The following is a 21012-nucleotide window of genomic DNA, read 5'->3' as shown; positions in this document are numbered from 1 at the left end:
AAAGATGCTTGAAATATGTGGTGACTCCTATGGTGTCTTTATAATACTGAAACAAATCCACAATTGTTTTATACGTTCGTATGCTCAGCTGAAGAAAATACACAAGCAGTTTCAACTGTACACAGAGGAGCCTTTTATCGTAAAGTGGACCCATCGGTGGCCTTGAGTTAACTTTATAATTTACTAACATCTGCACTTCTCTTTTCAAGTACTTCCTCGGGGGAAAAAAACGTCATTGATATGAATGAAAGATCACAATAATGAGGGAGAGTATGAGGCGGGTTTCCGTGTTCGAAGAGGAAACGCATTTAAAACTCGAAAGAGTAAAAGCATTGAAGCAACAATTTTGAGGGGAATAGCTATTTTAAAAAAAAATTATTATTAGGATTGAAACTCCTTTAAAACTAGTATGTAAAAAAATGGCTCAGGAGGAGAACGATAACAACTGTCCACTGTGTAAAGATTATCACAAATGAAATTTACTGGACATAGCACATATATATCACAGAGGACATTCATTTAAAGATATTGTCATAAATTTCAGGAGCGCTTTATTTTGTTGACTTGATACTTACTCATTCTGAAAACATTACTGAAAGATTGTGTTTGTTTTCAAACAAAAACATATAAGGGGAATATATTGAGACATATATTGAGAGTTCATTTCCCAAAGTTGTTAAATACAGCGTGGGTAACCAAGCAAATGGCACAATTAGTATTTAATTGTAAAATATACGATGGTTATGCTTTGAAACTGGGGTTAACGAGATGGTCAAGAGTCAGTGTGCCGTATTTTGTGTGGGAATAGCTGTCCGGCACTTTTTAAGGTAATTTACTTAACAGGAAATGAGTTGGTCCCAGAAGAGAGAGCAAACGGAGAGAGTTAAAGTAGCCAGCGTGATAAATGGCGCTTTCATTTAGGGATCTCTAGAGCTCGTTTAAGTCTAATTTTCCGTATTAGCCCCCGTTGAGCTATTAATACAGTACTCAGGGACCGTGGCTCCTGTCTCGGCAGCAACATTACAGCCAACATTAAAACGCACTTTTGATTTCAGTGTGGTGGATAACGGAATGTGTTTAAATGATTCTGTTAATACTGATTGATGCAAGGAAGTAAATATGATTTTCAGACTGCAGTCAATGAGCAATCAATAACATGATAATGAGAACGATGTGCTACATTAGTAAGTTAAAAACCCAGGAAAGCTGTGTGAGATCGAGATCACGCAAAGAATCGTTAAAAGATTTTTGCATTTGTTTAACTCAGCAGGCGTTTTGCTCAATGCAATAACTTTTGTAGTGGTTGAAATGCTTGCATATTTTATACACTTGATCTAGTTCTATAGATAAGTGGATGATGAATGGAGGAGTTTTGATGTTCTGAACATTTCAGCAATATCGTATCTTCATAAGAAAGGGAAGGAATACTAGTTTAAAACGTTTGCAAAACTGTGCATTAAAAATAACTTCGCATGATCTCATTGCTAGTTTAACACTTATCAAACATTGACTTAAAGCCATGTGTCTTTTCACAGACAACATTGCAGTATAAAATATTAGCAAGTCAATTTCATATCACTCTAGGCAACGTGTCACTTTTTAACTGGACTTCAATTATAGTTATCCGCAAAAAATATATGTATGTTTTACCGTTACATAAGCGCACACATGTTCGCGAATTATATATTAATACTGTTTATTTATACACACAGATGATGTAGCAATCGTTTTCGACCAATAACCGTGTGAGCATTGGCTAGTATATAAGCGAGGTCTGCAGTATATGTATTGACGTGCATGTGACATGATTGTAGAGATACAATCTGATAATTCTGAGATACTGTGTCTAAATCCAAAATTTTGCACAGTAGAGGTGTATGGTTGACATTCTTGCTGTCAGAACTGTACAGAGGTCAGGTATGCGTTTGAGACATTAGATCTGCAACCGTTCGTGGTTATTAGGGTTGAACCGAATTCAATAACGACTGCATATACACTCGCCACATATTTACACATTACATTACAAAACCACACTGAAGAAAATGCGGGTTGAACATTCTATACACGTAAAAAATTGAAGGCTTCAAGCTGCGTTTTTGTCACGGTCTATTGGTTTGCGATTTCCTCTTGTCGTTTGAACGTTATCAAGTTCGTTGCAGAATTACGTTTCAAAGCACAATCTGTTCATAATTATTAACAAATGAAGCAAGTATTATTTTCCATATTGATGATTTGTGAGAGGAATTAACACGCAAATGTGCCTTGGAGATATTTTGAACTAAATTAGCAACGCGATATTACAAGACTTTAATAAATATGATTGAAAACGTTTATCTGATCCAGTCCTGCACTGATTCACAATTAATCTCGGCATATTAAATATTAGGTTTCGGTATTTTTATGAAGTGACAGTAGCAATACTTGTTTCTGTGTGCCTGTCAAACACCAGTCATTTCTGCCTTGCTAAGATTAAAAGGCAAAGACAGATAGTTATTATAATTTTCTATCTGAATTATAGAGATGCACCACCATATATTGCCAATTTGCACTTTTTTGTCTAATTAATAAATTTCACTAACAGTAGTATAGCGAAAATGTGCCCTATATTTGTATATGTCGCATATGGTCCTATGATGCAAGTTTTCGGGATACTTTAGCATGTAACTGACTGTGTCCTCACTTTACATTTCCCAGAATTTGTGTTTACCAGAGTGTTAATTCCCTTCACCTAAATGAGCGGTGAGACTGTGACGCATAATTTGGACGTGCATTCCTTAAGCAATTTACCATCATCGAATAAGTGCTAGTAGTGTTATTACGACTTGCGTCGGTAAATGTCATTGCTAAACTATTAAATAAGGTCACATGCGTTGAGAAGTGGCTGAGAGCTATCAACTCGGGTTTTCTAAGCGGCTGTTTCTTAATCACCTGATAAATACAACAGTTATGCACAGCAATGCATCAGTTTGTTTATAAGAACTACTTACCATCAAGTTTTAAACATGGACCTAAAAGAATATATCAAAAGTGTGTAACGTACAGTAACTATGCGTTTGCAACTTCCAGTGTGTATGTTAAGTTCAAAAATGTTTCAGCATGTATTATAGACATGTGGAGGAAGCAGCCATGACCATATCAGTAATAAGTCACGGTTATACTTTGTTTATAGAATTTAATCTCCACGTCTTCTTCTCTGTGGTTAGCGGGGCAAAGGTTATGGGAAATGATAGCTGATTATATTAATTATTATACTGTGGGTATAGAGTAAGCTGAACAAATGAATTTGACGTTACCGTAAAGAATCACAACACCCCTACCAAAATATAGTATCCTCCTGTTAAAAGGAGTGTTTGTATTTATTTTGTCTTCATTATATATTACATATATATTTACAAATGCACGATGACTAGATCGATTTCCTGAGTTGGAATTTGCAAACCAGATGTTTGCTACTGTCCTGCTTGCCTGTGTGCGTGCATGTAAGTAGGGAGAATTTAAAATAAATGCATAGTTAGGTTGACCTAACCCACTGATGGGTGAAAACAATTGTGTGCATTATCTCGAATTGAAATAGGTGTGTTTTTTTAAATTAATCTATGTAAAACGAACACATTGATAATACTGTCTGATACAAAAAATCGAGAACGTTAACTCGCTCAAATAATAGCTCTTCATATTCTCCAAAGTCCAAACTTTTCATGTTGCGTTATGCTGACGAGGCCCCCAGTTAAATTCAAATAATAGTAAAAAGCATAAAGAATTATATTTTCAATTTGTATTAAATTAGTGGCATGTAATAATGCACGACCCCGCATAATTAACGTGATTCAATGTAGGCAGAAGAGGTGTTCTGTTTATCTTTTACAAGCAGATATTTTTTATGTCAGTGGAAAGAATGTGTTAGTGACACCATTCCTTGTTCACCGCGTAGATTTCAACATTATTTGAAAACAGACATTGTTTTAGAGCCCATCTGGGGTTCATCAAAACAAATAGGACTGCCTGGAAGTGACGAATAACTCTGACCAATTTGTTAAAGAAAATCTTTGCTTGAAGCAGAATTTGATACCTGGACCGAATGGGAAATATTGATTCTGTGCATAATTATCAGAATATTTTACCTTGAGGGAATTAAAAATAATAAAATATCACCGTCACCAGTTACAGAAACAACGCCAGCTTTTGTGGTATTTTTCTTTCTTAATTTAATTACACCATTAGGTGTTCTGTAAGAGACAAAGTATGGAGTAGTTGGTATATGGTTTAGTTATACTTCGGTTAACCTGTTTCGGACTGATGTGAGGGAACATGACTGAATTATAGTTATCTTACAAAGTTTGCACCAGTTGGAAATATTTGGAGCGTCAGATCAATCCTAAAATATATAAATCTTGTTTAAATAGGATCGATTCAATTATGACTCCTATTCCCCAAACCAACTAAAGTAGAATCAATTCAATGCAGTTGAATCACAACTCAAATGCTCTTGCAGCTGATGCAATTGGATCTTTTATACTCTTTTACGCGTTCCTGGACTCTCTAGAGTTTTCACGGACGACTGCACTCTCATTTGTTTCACACCTGGAAAAAAAAGTAACTGGCATTGAGCATCAGGTCGCGAAGCTCTGAACGCGTTATCAGTCTCTCATGCACAGACCTCTTTGGGAATGCATTTTCCTTGGGAAGAGCCATTGGTTGGAACTAGGAAGCACAGCTGCGGTTTCCCGTTCCCAAGTAACAAAGTCGCACTGTTTCCCGCAGTATCGCAGTCCAGTCCCCTCCTCTCCGACCTGTGTCCGGGCAAAGCGGAGCTCCATCCATTGGTGCTCACACTGTACATATACACAGAGCTCTGTTAACTGGTCGGTGAAAACTGTCGATATTGTATTTTTCGGTGTTTTACTAACGTTGACAACAAGTAAGCTGATCTTCGCGATTTTTTCCAAAATAAATAATAAAGTTTAGACATATGTAAAGCTTGTTGTTGATCGTTATCGTTGGCCGTGTCAATGCCTATTATGTTGACACTGAGGACTGGAGGTGGTCCCAAACATCTGGCCACACCAGCCCTTCACTCAATTTCAAACCAGACACACGGTGCAGTTTCTCGGTGTCAGTGCCAGGTACAATAAAAACAAGTGTTTTGAATCAATATAGAAAGTGCAGCGTAACTGGCTCCATTGAGAAGTACAAAAACAATTAGCCTCTACCTTATTTACACCCTTGTTTTAAAGATTTTGTTTGAAGTTTAACACATTACGTTGGCGTGCGGTGCTTTTAGTTCTGTTCATGTTCCTGTTAAACCGTGAGTGATAATGACACTTTCGGGAAATGCTTGGGAGGAGTTATTGAAGCTCACAGTGTGAGGGAATTGCATTGCTAATATTACTGGTAGGGTGTTTCAGCTCCTGCCTGGTTTGTGTACCTGCACATTATACTGCGCTCAGTAACTCTTGCGTGACAGTTCCTCTAACGAAGTTATGGACACTTCATTGCCCGCATTTTGCTAAATCTTTTGTGTCAATTGCACGCAGTTTTCACGTTGAACTGATACTATAATTATGGGATAACTTGATATTGGACCTATTACCGGTCCTTCCCAGAAAACCTCCTCTTGCGGGTAACTTTAGATTCAATTGATGGCCACATCTGTACTCCAACCTGCAACAGGTGTGACTGAATCGGATCTCAGTGGTTGGAGCACTCGCCTCGCAAAAGCGAGAGACCTGGGTTTGATTCCTGGCAGAGTGAAGCCTTGGGCAAGTTTCCCTACTCCACACGCCTCTGTTTACAGAGCAGTAAGTAGGAACCCGGTTGTAAGTCGATTGGCGGATCGCTTTTCCGGTGGTTAATAATTCCTTCAGAACATTATTTTAAAAAATGATCACCCAATCCGCGACTGTTTGTGGGACACTGCTGTGCGCAATTGGCTGCCGAGTTTCGCCCACAGTATATTCTGGGAAGCGCTTTGAGACGTCTCGAAGACGTGATAAGGCGCGAGGTCAAATTCGAGGATTATTATTATTATCTCTGCTTTCCCACCGCTAGAGTCAAGGCACCGCACTGTTACAACATCACCAAGGACCCGACAGAGAGAGAGAGGCAATGTTGCACGCAGGCATTCCAGTTTCTGCCATAACATCAACGTCGATGCAAATCATTGAATCACGTTCATATATGATCTAAGCAGATAAACTGATCCCAATCTACCCACTCACATCGTTTCACTACTGGAAGTGCTGTATCATCGCATCCTGATGTACAAATGGGGCATAAACAATACAAAGGCAGAAGAAAAAGTCAACAAAATGTTAACCATTAAGTTAACCATAATTATTTGCTTTTCAAGGCAAATTACAGTGAGGCTTAGTGAACAAACAAGTTTAAACTCCATAGCCATATTTGGTATTGTTGTCCCCTCCTGGTCTTCTGCTTGTTGGTTAAGTAACTCAAGCTGCAAATTCCTAAGTGAGCATCTTTTGGCTTCAGCTCCACACCTCCCTGTATTAAGTGATCAGGTTACACGTATTTGAATTCGACGTCTAGTGCAGTAGCTGCAGTGGAATTTTAAAATCCGAAAAGTGCAACAAGGCAGATTTAAATTAATTCTAAAATACTTGGCAAGTATTTAGAGGTCACACAAACTCACCCCACAATCTATTTTATTTTCACGGGCGTTTCCCTGTGAATTTCGGTTCTCTAGATATTCTTAATAGGTAACACAATGTAGAGAGGGATTACTGATTTTATGGCAGGCTCGAACAATCTTCACTTTTATAAGAATAACACGCTTGACTAAGCTATGGTTTCTCCATCTATTGCAGGGCTCCTTAAGTATTACAACATTTCAGTAATGATCACACAACCAGAAATATATGTATGCACAGAAGTAGAATGTTGACGTGATCCCCATTAATTGCTTTCCTTGCTGGTTTCAAAATTATTCATGATTTTATGATCATTAAAATGAAAAAGGCTGTTAAAAATAATAATTTATGTCAATCTAACTAATGACAAAGTTGCTGATAACCAACTTGTACCAGTCGCTGTTGGTCGCTCCAAAAGAATCGAATGACAATTTCAACTGACTTTTGATAAAATGATTGTGCTTAAGAGATGATTGGTCGGACATAATGTAGGTTTGAAGTTAAATGGTTTCTCGTGTCTTTTTTAGCAATATTTTATTTTTTTTGAAAAAGGAATATTCTCGTCCAACACTATTTTGCTGACAGAGTGGACTTATCCTGGAGCACAGATGGCACAAATGTGCTTGAAAGTAACTACTTCAGTTGAGTTTCGCTGTGAAATGCGAGCAGCGATAACAAATTGCATGTTTGTAGTTTCAAGTCACAGAATGAAATGGAAATAAAGGGAGCATTGGATGATCTGGCTCTTCCCCAAAATATTGTCTCGTGTGCTTTTACATATGGGTAGAAAAATATTGTCATAAACACTTTAAAATATCTAGTTTAATTGATACTGTTTTTTTTCTTATGAAACCACCACTGTTTGCATATTGAAGTGCATTTTAAGTACAATTGACACCATTCACCGATAAGGAATATTGCATGTATAATATGTCCGATCAGACGAATTAAAGCATTACAATATTGGGGTTTTCGATTGCTTCTTTTCAGTTCCGGTTCCTCACAAGTCGGTCACGTCTCTGATGCTCAATAAGGACAATCTGCTCGGCGGAGTTGCTAATGTTAACGAGGTGTTCTGCTCGGTGCCTGGGCGACTCTCACTGCTCAGCTCCACATCCAAGTACAAGGTGACGGTGGGAGAAGTTCAGCGGCGGCTGTCCCCACCGGAATGTTTGAATGCGTCCCTGCTGGGGGGAGTGCTCAGAAGGTAGGGGGACAAGCACACACACACACACTCACACACACACACTCACACTGAAACAGACAAATAACAAATCCAGGTGCAATGGTGCAAACACAAACCGATGCGATCTTGCAAATGAAGTGCGTCCTGACGTTTGTCCATTATCCATCCGTGTCTCTGGCGGGGTGTCGGGTTGCCCACCTATCTGTTCACATAATGCAGGCATTTCAAACATTCGTCCAGCTGTCACAATATTGTGTTATTTGAATCTCTATCTGACTGATTTGGGTAACGTACAGTCTTGCTGGTACATTGCATAGTCGCCCCTTTCAATTAAAACTTTAAAACATTGCTTTCAAAATAAGGACGGGTTGTCTGTCTAATTGCCGTCCTGTAATACTACTGTGTGAATCAAACAGACATTCCGTTAAGAAAAAAATACCAACTTGCTCGCTGGTTAAACCACAGCACGTCTTCATATTGTTGATCATGTGTTATTTTCCAGGGCTAAATCGAAAAATGGTGGCAGATCATTGAGAGAAAAATTGGAGAAGATCGGTTTAAACTTACCCGCGGGCAGACGCAAAGCTGCGAACGTCACTTTACTAACTTCACTGGTGGAAGGTAAGCACTGGGGAAAAGCAGAGGCGGCAGATGTATTCATTTCTTTGTACTGGTAACCATACATAATTGTCGCAAAATTAAAGCCATTAACCTCCACACGATAAAAGAAAAGATGTATGAGTCTAATTTGTCACGTATTTGTATCACAGTGTTATCCTCTATTTATCATGTTGACAGAGGTATAATTTCATCACTTTACACTTAAGCATATTCTGTACATGTAGTACTATGTTTATCTTACAAAGGACATAGCAGCGATCTGAGGGGACTGCTGGAACCAAAAGAATCAAATCATATCATTTGCATGATTTTTTGCATTTGGAGGAAGACAGTTTATTTGCAATTGCAAAAAAAATGATAACATTAGTAAGCTAATTTAGGTAACATGGTATTTTGTGCATAAATAATAATACAAAAATAATATAAATACATTTATCCCAGGGCCTTAAGGGCTTTTGACTTGGCTTCATGAATAATTCATCGTTCTATTCAAATTTGCATATATAATAGCGTTTGCAATAAGTTAGTTACAGCACACACAGAAGTACACTGGCAATTTTCTTTTGGACTGTGATTTCTACGGGATCGATTTCCTGACTGTTTTTTTTTCTCGCTCTCTGAGTGTGCATCAGAGATACATGTACACAGTATTTCTTATGTTCATGATTACATCTTGTGTCGTGCACATCTGCGTATTTCATTTTAGAAAACAATATGTGTTCAGTGCTTTGCATCAATATTTTTCTGATGTACTGTTATTAAAACGAATCCATTACTTATTCTTAGATTTTTATTGGATTCCAGTCGGTAACATTTATTTCATGTTATTTCAACCACTAAAACCGTTGACATTGTGCATTCTGAACCAGGATATTTGGGACTTATATATTTATGATTAGCTATTTTTGTCTGTCTGTCTGTCTATCTGTCTATATGTCTGTCTATATGTCTGTCTGTCTGTCTTTCGGTCTGTCTGTCTTGTCTGTCTGGCTGTCTTTCCGTCTATTCTGCCCTGTTTCTGGTGCCCAATTAGCCATCAATTCGTACCTACCAGTTTATCTATGTGTATTTTCTAAATAATGCTAATCAGTGTGAACACACTAGATATTTTTTTTCTGTTAGCTAATTAAATTTCCATTCGGGTAGACATGTAACGGAGTTTTTTTTTAAAGAAAACAAATTACACTCCCAATGAATATATATTTTATGGTAGATGCCTCACAAAGGAAAAAAATGTTAAAAATCAAACAATAATTAGTCTTTATCATTCGAGACACAGTAATCTGATTGAATTCTTTGGTGCTATAATGTTAGCTTCCTGTCTAAGTCTAGGCTCCCGCCTGCGAAGTGCTTTATTATTTGAAAAGATCTATGCTGGAGGGTTCAGACATTATCTCCTCGAATTCCCCCAGAGCTCGACTTTGTAGTATTACCCAGCCTTTGGTACTCGCTGAAACATCAGCATCAGGCGGGGAGGGTTGATGACTTGGAAATCCCTGGAGAATATTCTCAATAAAACACACATAAAACTATAGCAATATAGGAAATGAAAATATTGTAGCTCGTTTGTACTTTTTAAACTATTTTGGTCTGATCTATAAACTAACACTGGTCTTTATATCGCATCCATATATGCACTGAATAATTATATGCAGTAAATTCGTCTGAAAAGCATTTAGAAGTTTTCAGCACTCCACATTGTTCAGTTGGGATCCTCCCTCTTAGTTTTTACTGCTTTACAATATTTTCGTGGTCTCTCATGGTAATTTCTTATGTGTCTTGTTGTAACTGATACATTGAATTTTAATGTGCTATACTCTGTTCCACTATATTGTACTATATTGAATTTTATTAAACTCTTCCTGACAAAATATATAGTAAAATGCTAATTTGAAAAAAATATATATGCATTTCTCTAATATGTGCATATTTTATACAGACGATTTTTAATATTGTATGGAAGCGTAGATGAGCAGCTCCATATATGATATACTCACGTATCACACATAGCCAGATGGATAGAAGAACAGACTCATTATATCTACATATGAGAGAGAGGTTGATGATGGATAGGCAAACAGACGGATTGATAGTAATTATTCTTCTTACTTCTGCATGAATAACATCAGACATTACTAATCTCATTCTGAAATCTCACACTTCACTGTTGCAGTTTGTTATTTTGGCAAGTAATGCTCAGTTGCTGCTTGTTATGAGCTCCTGGGGGTCCTTCGTTTAATTACAATATTTATCTTTTCAAAGATAAATGTACCATAGTCAGCCCTTCGGAACAGTCAACTGCTTTGCAGCAAATGTATTTACTTTGATTGCCCACAACAAAGGCTTAAAACCCTACCTAGGGCAAATAAAACACGCTAGTCGTATTATATGAAGGAATACATTATTATTAAAAGTATGTTAGCAATGCAATAATCCACGCTGTACAATGCACTCTGTGTGTAATAACTGAACGCATACTGAGTACTATAGTGGAAAAGACCACGCCTTCAAATATAACCAATACACTTAAGCATTAATCTGGCTTCTTGCATGGTTATTTCGATAACATATTCACATCAAACAATCATATCTTAAACTAGCCTTTATCCATAGCCAGCTCTACGTCCATTACCTGGGTTCCAAGTTACATACTGTATGTACAGTGTAAACAACGGTTTCATTCAATCTGCGAAGGGGTTAATTCAAGCTTCAAATATTAATCTTTCACAGTGACTGAATATACTAGGTTTGTCGGAGAAGAAAGTGTAAGAAAAAAATATTATCATAGCAGAATAGCTCATTCCCTGGAAAGGGATTCTCTGGTAAAGCTTTTTCAAAACTGTGAATATTTTTTCCTGTATATATTAGAAATGATGTTGCATATAGATTTGGATTACATTATTGATGATTTATTAACATTAAGAGTTCTGGTCTTCAACTGGATTCCCATATTCGTCTGGCCTGTAAAATAAAGTGCTGAAAAACGAGGGCAAAACACATCGAATTCCATCAGGAACTTCCACTTCGGTGTTAATGGGCAAATCTCGAACCTATTCATTCTGCCAACCTCCAATGCAACATTACTATACGTTTAGGACTTTGCTTTTTCTTATTCCCCTTCCTACCACCCCCACCCCACCCCCCTCTCTCTCTCTCTCTCTCACACACACACACACACACTATATGCAAATGTTGGTAACCAACAGCTGAAGAGTTGTCCACCCGCCGGGCATATAAGGCTTTCATCTGATTGGTTTGGTTTTGTGTTGCAGGTGAAGCCGTGCATTTAGCCCGAGATTTTGGGTATATCTGTGAGACGGAATTCCCCGCCAAAGCTGCTGCTGACTACCTGAACAGACAGCACACAGACCCCAGCGAGCTGCACTCCCGAAAGAATATGATCCTGGCCACAAAGTGAGTTACTCACTTATTCTACTGTTATTGGGGATTTGCGGAGATGACCATCTGCAGTAAACAATGAATCATAGTTACACGTTGAGGGGCTAAATGAAATGCACTCTCATGCAATGTTGTATACTGTTACTTATACTAGGTAATACGACTTGACTTCAACTCCATAAACAAGGATTTGACTATTTCATGCATTCAAAGCTGCTGAGCTTCCACGCTTCTCTGTTCTTTCAACCAATATATTGTTTATAGTTGGTGCAGGTAGGGAACTAAATGGCAGTTGCGTTACATGGACTATGGCATCAAATCTTTTTGTTTTTTACGTGCTTTTGTTTTAGAAAACAACGTGCTTTACGGTGTTTAAAGGAACAATTCCGTTTAACCAGCATTGTATAAATTAAAGCATTGGCTTCCAGAAGACCTGTTAAAAAAAAAAGACCTGCCCCCCCCCCCCCCACCACCACCCAGATACCCCAATTTCTAACGACCTCAAAAGAGTTTCAATCAACTCGGGTCAAAGGAAAAACAACATGAAAATATTCCACTGTCTTTGTCTTTAATATTGTTGAGAAAAAGAGCTCTCAACTTCCTCCAAAGATTTTAAAAAAGGGCTGAAAAATCATTTGCTCAAATTTGTCCAGATGTTCACTAGACGTGATTTGAATTTAATTGTTTCTTTCCGCCGGGTCAAAAGATATTACAATCTCAGAAGTTTAATTGCTTGCAGGCGATCCTTTTTTCTTTGAAGACTCGAAAAGCTTGGCTTCCCTGTCATTAATCCTTCACGGTGGACGTTTCCTCTTTTACATAGTAAAAAAAATACAGAAGGATGAATGCAGGCGTTTAGACTGTTCCCATAGTTATAATGATTTCCTATGCACATATTTATCTGTGTGCTATCACACACAACTCTCATAAGTACAGCGCATATTTCGAAAATGAAAAAAAAGAAAGATTAAGGAAAGTAAAAGGAAAACAAAATGAATATTTTAAAACAGTAAGAATCTCCTAACTAATTGCTTGTTGCATTTTTGTTGCAACTAAAAAAAATTGCAAAATATTCATATATATATATATATTTCTAGTCTGATCATTGTGTGGACAAGCATCTTGTTTTTCACTTACTCTATCTTCAATCTGAGATTCCCTCAGGTCTTCAATTCATTCAGCCCAGAGTGGCCCTTGGTTTTGAAGGTTGTTTTCTTTTACATAACCCTGCAACTTCCTTCTGGTTTCTCTGGTTGGGAACAGGAACAAGATAGACAAAAATAGGTAGAATCGAAGAATCAAACTGGACTTTGAGAAGTTAGTTAGAACGATTTCTGCAATGTCTTCATTTGTAATATTTTCAATATATTTTTGCCAATTTTCTATCCTCTCCCAAAAGCATTAACAGCCACAAGGATATAGCTCATGGGTGCATTGCCCAAGGTACCATTCTCCACGTGTGAGTCAAAATAGTGAGAGTCAGGGAAGCTCAATCTGATCTTGCCCTTATCCACTTTCATGGGAGATCACCCAGAGTCAGAAGTGGGATCCCCACTTTATTCTCCCTCACTTTAACCTAGGAAAAATGTAGAGCCTCAATTAAGACCAATGACACAGTACAGGTTAGGATTTGATCCGGCAACCTTCCAATTTCCATGACGTAGCACTTCACACCTTTATATGCCAGGCTTGTTGAGCTTGCTCTATTATACAAACTTCAATAGTTTGATTGCTATTGGGATATGTTTCACAATGTAAGAATGTACCACTAGTAACAGAGATATATTCTTTGTCTTCTGTTATTGAAACAATCCACCCTCCAACTAAAAAAATCTCTCAGTATTTGCATCAGGCAGCATCATTTTGGATGTTGGCCATCAAATAACAAATATATTAGCAAATATTCTTTCCACACATGTTAAGTGTTAAGCAATTTTCCAAAAAAAGGCAAGGAAGTAGGTTAAAATACATAAGGACATATTACTCAGCAGTAGCCAACTACTGTGTACTATCGAACATCTGGAGCTACATAAGAATCATCAATGCTTCAGCAGCAATACTGATGGGCTTCAGTGCTCACCAATCTGTGAGTAGAAATTTCACCTTGGTCTAGATTTATTCCATCAATGTAACAATTCAAAGTGTGCAATTTTTAATAATAATAATGTAGTATTTATTTTTGGCAAATAATGTAGTATTTATTTTGGCAAATTGTTGAAATTGTTTTTAACTTTGAAACCTGTTTTTTGCAGTTCTTAAAAAAAATACAGAAAATTGACTTCAAAATTAAAGATGGTATTTAAGAATATGAATGCTTCTGAATGCTCTGAAATGCTCATGAATAGAATAAATCTAGACCCAGGGGAAATTTCAAGTCAGCAGTTGGCGTAACTTTGCTGAGACTTACCTTTAAATGAATGGTGGTTTATAAATGTAAGTTGTTGTTGTCTAGGCAAAATAAGCGGACTGAAAAGTGAATGCAGTCACTCTTCACAAGAAGTACACAAAATATGCGTATGATCGCAAGGACATATTCTAAACCTAGAATTCAAGATGATGGTCCTAAACGTCTCAAGTTTCCCCTCTCATAGTTTCCCTTTCACTGAAACTCCCTGACTCACTCCCAGCCATGAACATTTCTGTATGTCACCAATAAGATTAAATTGAGATTTTTGAAAGAAAAATGTGATATTTAAAGAGTGTATTACACAATTGCAGAAGTATTTCACTCTGTTTCACATGTCAATAAATTTTGCATGGAAGAAATAAAACTAAAAATAGATTTCATGCATTCCCAAAAGGAGCTTCCAAGACTTCTGCCAATTGTAAAGCTTTAAAATTCACATATGCTTATTTTTGAAGGACTGCCAAATGTAAAATAAAATGCCGACTGCCAGAAATCGAACAAGAACAATGTATAGAAAGAACATAGAACAATTTGTTTCCTTGCAGTGCGCAATCTGGAAATGATGGGATCTTTAACATTAGTGATGCGGTACTGTAAAGTTTAACCCTTTAAACACCAAATGTTTAAAGTTTAAAATGCTGAGTTGTGTGACCGGCTAGGAAGCTCACATGGAGTTTCTGCTACTTGCCTTCCATCTACTGTGGCTCAAACGTAGACCTATCAGATGTTTAATGACCAAATAGTGACTATCCTCTTCTGCGGGGAGGTAAGTGGGGTTTTCTTGGAGCTGAATTGGCTCCAAGGTGACATCTTTGTCAAAGGCATGTCAGAATTGAGCCAAGCCTTTCTAACAACCCAAGTAGTTCAGTTCCTGAGCCAAGCGGGGACGCAGTTTTCCAGTGCACTGTTGATGACAACTTAGTCAGCCTGGCTCATCGGCAGGACCTGGAAGGGCAGAGCAACCACTGGGGACATGGAGTCTTCACACTCTGCTCCTATTAACCATGCAAACCAAAGCCTTAACGGGTAGAGTGGTTCTATCTGGATAAGCAATGGTTAGACTTGAGCAGTAGGCCAACACACACTCTGGGGTTGCTAGATCTTGGTTCTTGCCAATCTGTGTCTATTATGCTCCTGAATTAGGTAAGCAGAATGTCTCCCTGCAGTGAGAGAGTATGCATTCCATTCCAATAAATATCTTGGGAATTCCATGTATATGTGGATGCATGGAACTCTCAGTTTGGTTTGGATACTCTTAAGCAACAATAACAACAATTTGCATTTATGTAATGCCCTTCGTGCAGGGCAGGGCCTAGGAACTCTTTTTCAGACACCTGGCTGTCCAAAAAAACTAAATCTGCTGAATCCCCAATTCCTATTTGAGTTTCTTCCCTTGGTATTTGCAGCATTAATTCTTACAGACACGATACTCTACGTAAAAAAAATCTTTACATGAAATATGGTATCCTTCACATTAGGATGACATCTCAAAGCACTTCACAGGGTTTACTGTAAAGAGTAGCGACTGTGGATTTTGTAGGCAAAAGTGACAGCCACTGTGCATGTAGCAATGTAATTGCAATGAATAGCACATTTTATTTAGAAGATTTTTAACCAGGATTCCAAAAGAAACTCTTCACTTTTCAAATATTGCAATGGGATCTTTATGATCCATCTGAGCAGGTAGACAGCACCTCATTTGAAGGACGGCACCTCTGCCTATACAGCCCTGCATTGGAGTGTGAGTATGAGCTCAAGTCCCAATGTGGGGCTAGAACCCATAACCTTCTGATTCAGAGTTGGGAATGTTATCGGCTGAGTCAGTATGACACCCAAATCCTCTGGAACGCTATGAGATGTCCTTCTACTGTGAAAGATGCTATATCAAATACAAGGGTTATTAATGGATTCTGAGTTTGTGTACTTATGAAGTTGAGGTTATCTAATTAACAAAAGGGTATTCTATTAGCAATGTCCTATTTTGGTTCAGAAATAACAGCAGAAAACAAATAACCTCACCTTATCCTTTGACTAATTTTGAACCCATGAAAGTTTTAACAAAACTAGTTCAACAATATTAAATTTGGCATCACACTGTTACTTTCATTCTTTACTGCAATAAAGAAAAAAAAGTGGAAAAACATTTACATTCATGGGTTGTTATGTCAATTGAGAATACATTAGATTCCATCAAAACAACCTAAAATATTTGACTATTGGTCTCCTTTTACAAGGAAAAACAAACTTTGATTATAAATTTATATTGATTGGAACTCAATGCCATATTGATGACTATACAGTAAACAAGATGTGCTGTTGGAGGTGGTTATTTTTCCATGACAACCTGACAATGCGTCATTGTGTACATCTGATTTGTGTTATCTGACAGCAGAATTCTTTGTCTTATTTTCTTAACCCCCCAGGCAACTTTGCAAAGAATTCACAGATCTGCTGGCACAGGATAGGTCTCCTTTGGGAAACACCAGGCCCAACCCCATCCTAGATCCAGGCATCCAAAGCTGTTTGACTCACTTTAGCCTCATTACACATGGCTTTGGCTCTCCTGCTATTTGTGCTGCACTCACAGCTGTCCAGAACTACCTGACGGAAGCATTAAAAGGACTGGACAAGATGTTCTTAAACAACAACCCAAATAGACATACATCTGGAGGGGAAGCAGGCAACAAAACTGGAGACAAGGAGGAAAAGAACAGGAAATGAGAAAATTCCTCCAAACTTTTTATTTTCTGTAGCTTTATAAAAAAAATCTTCTATTGACTTGGAAAAGACAACAATGCACACACAATGGAGCAACACTGGGTCAACTGTTTGTAGCCAATATGGAACTGGATGCAAGGCATCAAGATCTTTTTTCTTGGTATACTTCCAATTTTGTGAATGTTTTGACTTCCATTTTATGTCAGAATAACAGGTGAATCCACGACCCACTTGTGTGACTGTCATTTTTTTAATATAATATCAAATTCTTTTGGTCCCACTTTCATTCCAGTTCTGATTTCTGTGCACATTTTTGCATGTTTTGAGGATGGAAGCATTCCAGCAAAAAAAAGAACAGCAACCAGGTACTATTAATATATAAAAGCTTGTTGTCAGTGAAGAGACCCGTAGAGGGAGATTTATTTGTCAGTTTTAATGCAGAGCCTACAAAAAGACACTACCCAACATCTGAAGGTTTGTGTAAAGGTTTCAGTATATGATGGAGATGTTGGCTTTCATGGATTTATCATCGTCCATCCTAGAGAATTCTGCACAATTGAAGATGGGCTCCCATTTTACTCCTGATAGCTCTAACCCCAGTCACACCCTTTCCTTTGTCATGAGCTATGCTATACTCTAATCAGATATTGATACACTTATTCAACCAAAGTAATCATCAGCCTCCATTACAGTTTCAGATCAAATTCAAGGTGTGGACAACAATGTCAAATAACTGTGAAAAGCAGATTGAGCACTGGCCTTTCTCTGAGGTGAGTTCACTTTGAAGAGACAGACATAAAGTGAATAATGAATAAGGTGTATCAACAGCAGATCTTTGTTCATACCAAGTAGTCCGTTACTTATGTTGATGCAGGACTGAATTTGACTGGCCAACCTCTCAGTAATTAATCTATGGTATGATATTTATTTTACTTTCTGTATTTCTTGCTTTTTTTCCCTTCAAGGAATCTTGCATCCTTCTTCAGATCAGAGAGGAGTGAGCAAGATGTAAATATCTCTACTAAACACCCTCAATCCTGGCTGAAGGAAGATTTACTTACCCCAGGGTTTAAGCAGAGTGTTAGTTATTTCCTTCAGAATGTTGAGGTGTTCTGAAATTACTAAACACCCATCTGTGACCCAGCAGAAAACTAACTGGAGACATGGCATTTTAAACAGGATGCAGAACTAGGCTTGGACCCCAGGTGAACTAGTCATGAATAAAGTTTCATAACTATTACACTACCTAACCAGTCTGAATAATTACAAAGAAAACTCGCAGATTTCAAAATGCTCATTTCTGAAGAGTGCCCTTTATTGGGGATGTGTTACCTGGAAGAATTAAAACGGAACTTAGAAGGGTGTTTTTGCAGAGGGTTATAGAATTAGAGAACAGATAGTCTATGACACAGCTTTATTTTATGCATCAACCTTTGAGAGACCATTTATCATTATTAATCCATCATATGTGTAAGACACATCATGTTAGCTTACTAAAACGTACAGTGTTTTCACCAAAGAAATGTCATGTCTGTTTTTAAAAGGGAAGCAACATTCTGTTTGCAGCTCAGTTTGCAGCTGTGATCTTTGTGAACTGGGAACTCCCTCAAAGTGAAGAAGTTGAGATCTTCTAAAAGTAACAGTAATTTCTTCTTTTGTAGACTATGATTAAGTGATGTACCTCCTGACAGAGATCTAATTTTCATTAATGATGAATAGATAAATCAGGAGTGAACAATGACTGATTTTCTCTTTCTTCTCATTCTGTCCTGAACGTTCAAGAGAGCTGCGGTCAATTTCAGCACCTCTCCACTATGCTTTTGATGTGTGAATTTAGCACAGGCCAGAAATGATCCTGGGACTCATTATTTTCATTTAGAACAGCATCTAAATATGCTAGCAGTTGGTTGAAGGTAGCACATGCTCTATTTTAAGAATTAGCAAACTTTAAAGGTTTGTACCTGGAAGAGTTAACAGGGAGCTTAGAAGAGGGTTTTTGCAGAGGGTTATTAGAACATCCAAATGCTTTGGCACAAGTGGCTATTGAGGCTGAGATTACAATAAAATATAAAAGTGAATCGGATAAATATTTGAAGAGAAAGAATGCAAAAAGATACTAGGAAGAGGCAGGGAATTGAGATTAATGTAGTTGGTTCCAGAACAAAGGCGAGTGCTAGCTCCACTTTAGGCTTGGAATGGCCTCTCCCTACATGATGATACTATGATCTATGATTCTATAATTCTGTCCTCTTTACTGGGAAATACTTGCCAATACTGATTTTCTGAGCATTTCATGTTCCTGGAGTTCTTTCCAAACTCTGCTTCCTACCAATGAAACAAGCTGTGCACATGCATTTATAAATGAAATCTTTTCAATGAATCTCTTTTAAAGAAGGTAAAGTAACTAAGTTATTCACATAAAAGGGTGTCTGATTGCAGCTCTTCAATCTCAGCTTGAATACATTGATGTACATAAACAGGTACAGATGTAATTATTAAATGCATCATTATTGCCAGCTTATAGATCATTGGTCCTTATTCCTGCTATGTACAAGATATGTGCCCTCATTTACAATAATATACACTCTTGTCTCCACATTCCTATCAACTGGAACTACTGTGCCATAGTCGTCACCTATACAGCTATTGTTTCCTTATTGCCCATTATATTATGTTATATTACAGTTATATTATCTGTACTAAATCAATCAGTCTTCAAAACGATGAAACTGATAATTCATACAGAATTTAAAGGGATCTTTGTGAAAGCTATTTTCCTTTGTTTCTCTCTGGTTTCTACTTCATTCTTCACTTCTAGGCCATCAAATTCAGTGCAATCAGTGATACACTGATACACATGGTGCTGTGGGTAACTAAAGGTGGCCTATAGTCAATTATATATTCCCACACTTGCAGAGCTGGGGGACAACACAAGTGTGTGAAAGACATGTTGGGTTGATGTGTTGCCAGTATATTTAAACAATCAGCTATTTATAGTTGTGTTCCAGAGTTAAAACTGTCTTGATGAATACACAACCTCCGATGAATCCTATTTTTTAAAATTTAATGCATCCAATTATTTTTGATTTTTGTCTCTGTTAACATACACCTTTGCTCCTGGCCCCTAGCCTCCTCTGATACTTTGCCTCCTCATGCAGGGATGTGGTTCCAAAGATGCTTGATATTCCGCCCAGGTAGCCTTGGCAGTGTGCTTAACACGCTCTCCCTTGCCCTGGGCAGGCAAAGGCCAACTTAGTCTACACAAAAGATTCTGGCTAAAACCAGCAAACAATGATTCGAGCCAGCGAGCCCCCAGTCAATTAGTTGCATCTGTATCTATTGTTCCATTGCTCCATTGAAACTTTGCAAATACAATAGCACTTAGAGTTAAGGTGTCAGGGTCTGTGAGCTCCTATGGGTCCACAGGGAAAAATTCTGATATTCTGTGGTAGAAACTTAGAAAAACTTGTGCCAAAACAAATTTGATTAACAAAAAATAATATGAGAAAATGCACATCTACTGCTTATCTTACTTTTTGACTTGTGGTTGCAATGCAATCTCTATCACTGTCAATAGTGTATCTCAGTGAGGTAAATCTGTTGATCTCTTATTGTACTGCTCTGATCTAGGAAGACATTAAGTTGCTGTTCTGACTAATGGTACATCAAGAACAGTTATTAGAAAATGTTTCCCTGGAAGTTATATTGTAGTCATGTGAATTCATATGGACTTGTGTCCAAAATATCAAATTACCACTAGAAATAACTCCCAAGCTTAGATGTAATCTTCATGACTGATAACATTGCAGAATAAATCCTTGTGTTAATTGTACGTTCTCTTTGCAGACAATTTGCAGGGAAGAGTAACTACTGTACAAGGCTCAGGGGTTATTGAGGAACTATGTATTTTCAACCGAGCCACTGCAACATTTTTACTTTCAGAAATCATAAGCACAACTAACTGCTTGTCCCAGGAAAAAAAGGTGCTTAGAATATTTTATTTTGATGTCAGATGGCAAGCATCTGAAGGGAAA

General features: G+C 37.6%; 1 protein-coding gene across 4 annotated transcripts in view; it reads left to right on the top strand.

Moving 5' to 3' along the window:
* tfap2b (transcription factor AP-2 beta) overlaps positions 1 to 18438 on the top strand; it is a 37365-nt gene extending 18927 nt beyond the window's left edge. For 3 of the 4 annotated variants that reach the window (XM_007892974.2, XM_007892972.2, XM_007892975.2), the window contains 4 exons: positions 7638 to 7854; positions 8336 to 8454; positions 11727 to 11868; positions 16684 to 17739. In XM_007892974.2, the coding sequence (XP_007891165.1) occupies positions 7638 to 7854; positions 8336 to 8454; positions 11727 to 11868; positions 16684 to 16981 (776 nt within the window). In that variant the 3' untranslated portion in view covers positions 16982 to 17739. Of the gene's footprint in view, positions 1 to 7637; positions 7855 to 8335; positions 8455 to 11726; positions 11869 to 16683 lie in introns of all 4 variants that reach the window. The other variant, XM_007892976.2, reaches the window with a different exon arrangement.
* The last annotated feature ends 2574 nt before the right edge of the window (positions 18439 to 21012 follow it).

Source organism: Callorhinchus milii, unplaced genomic scaffold, assembly GCF_018977255.1.
Source record: "Callorhinchus milii isolate IMCB2004 unplaced genomic scaffold, IMCB_Cmil_1.0 Scaffold3, whole genome shotgun sequence".
In the NCBI taxonomy this organism is placed as follows: Eukaryota; Metazoa; Chordata; class Chondrichthyes; order Chimaeriformes; family Callorhinchidae; genus Callorhinchus; species Callorhinchus milii.
This window is presented reverse-complemented; position numbering and strand designations above follow the sequence as displayed.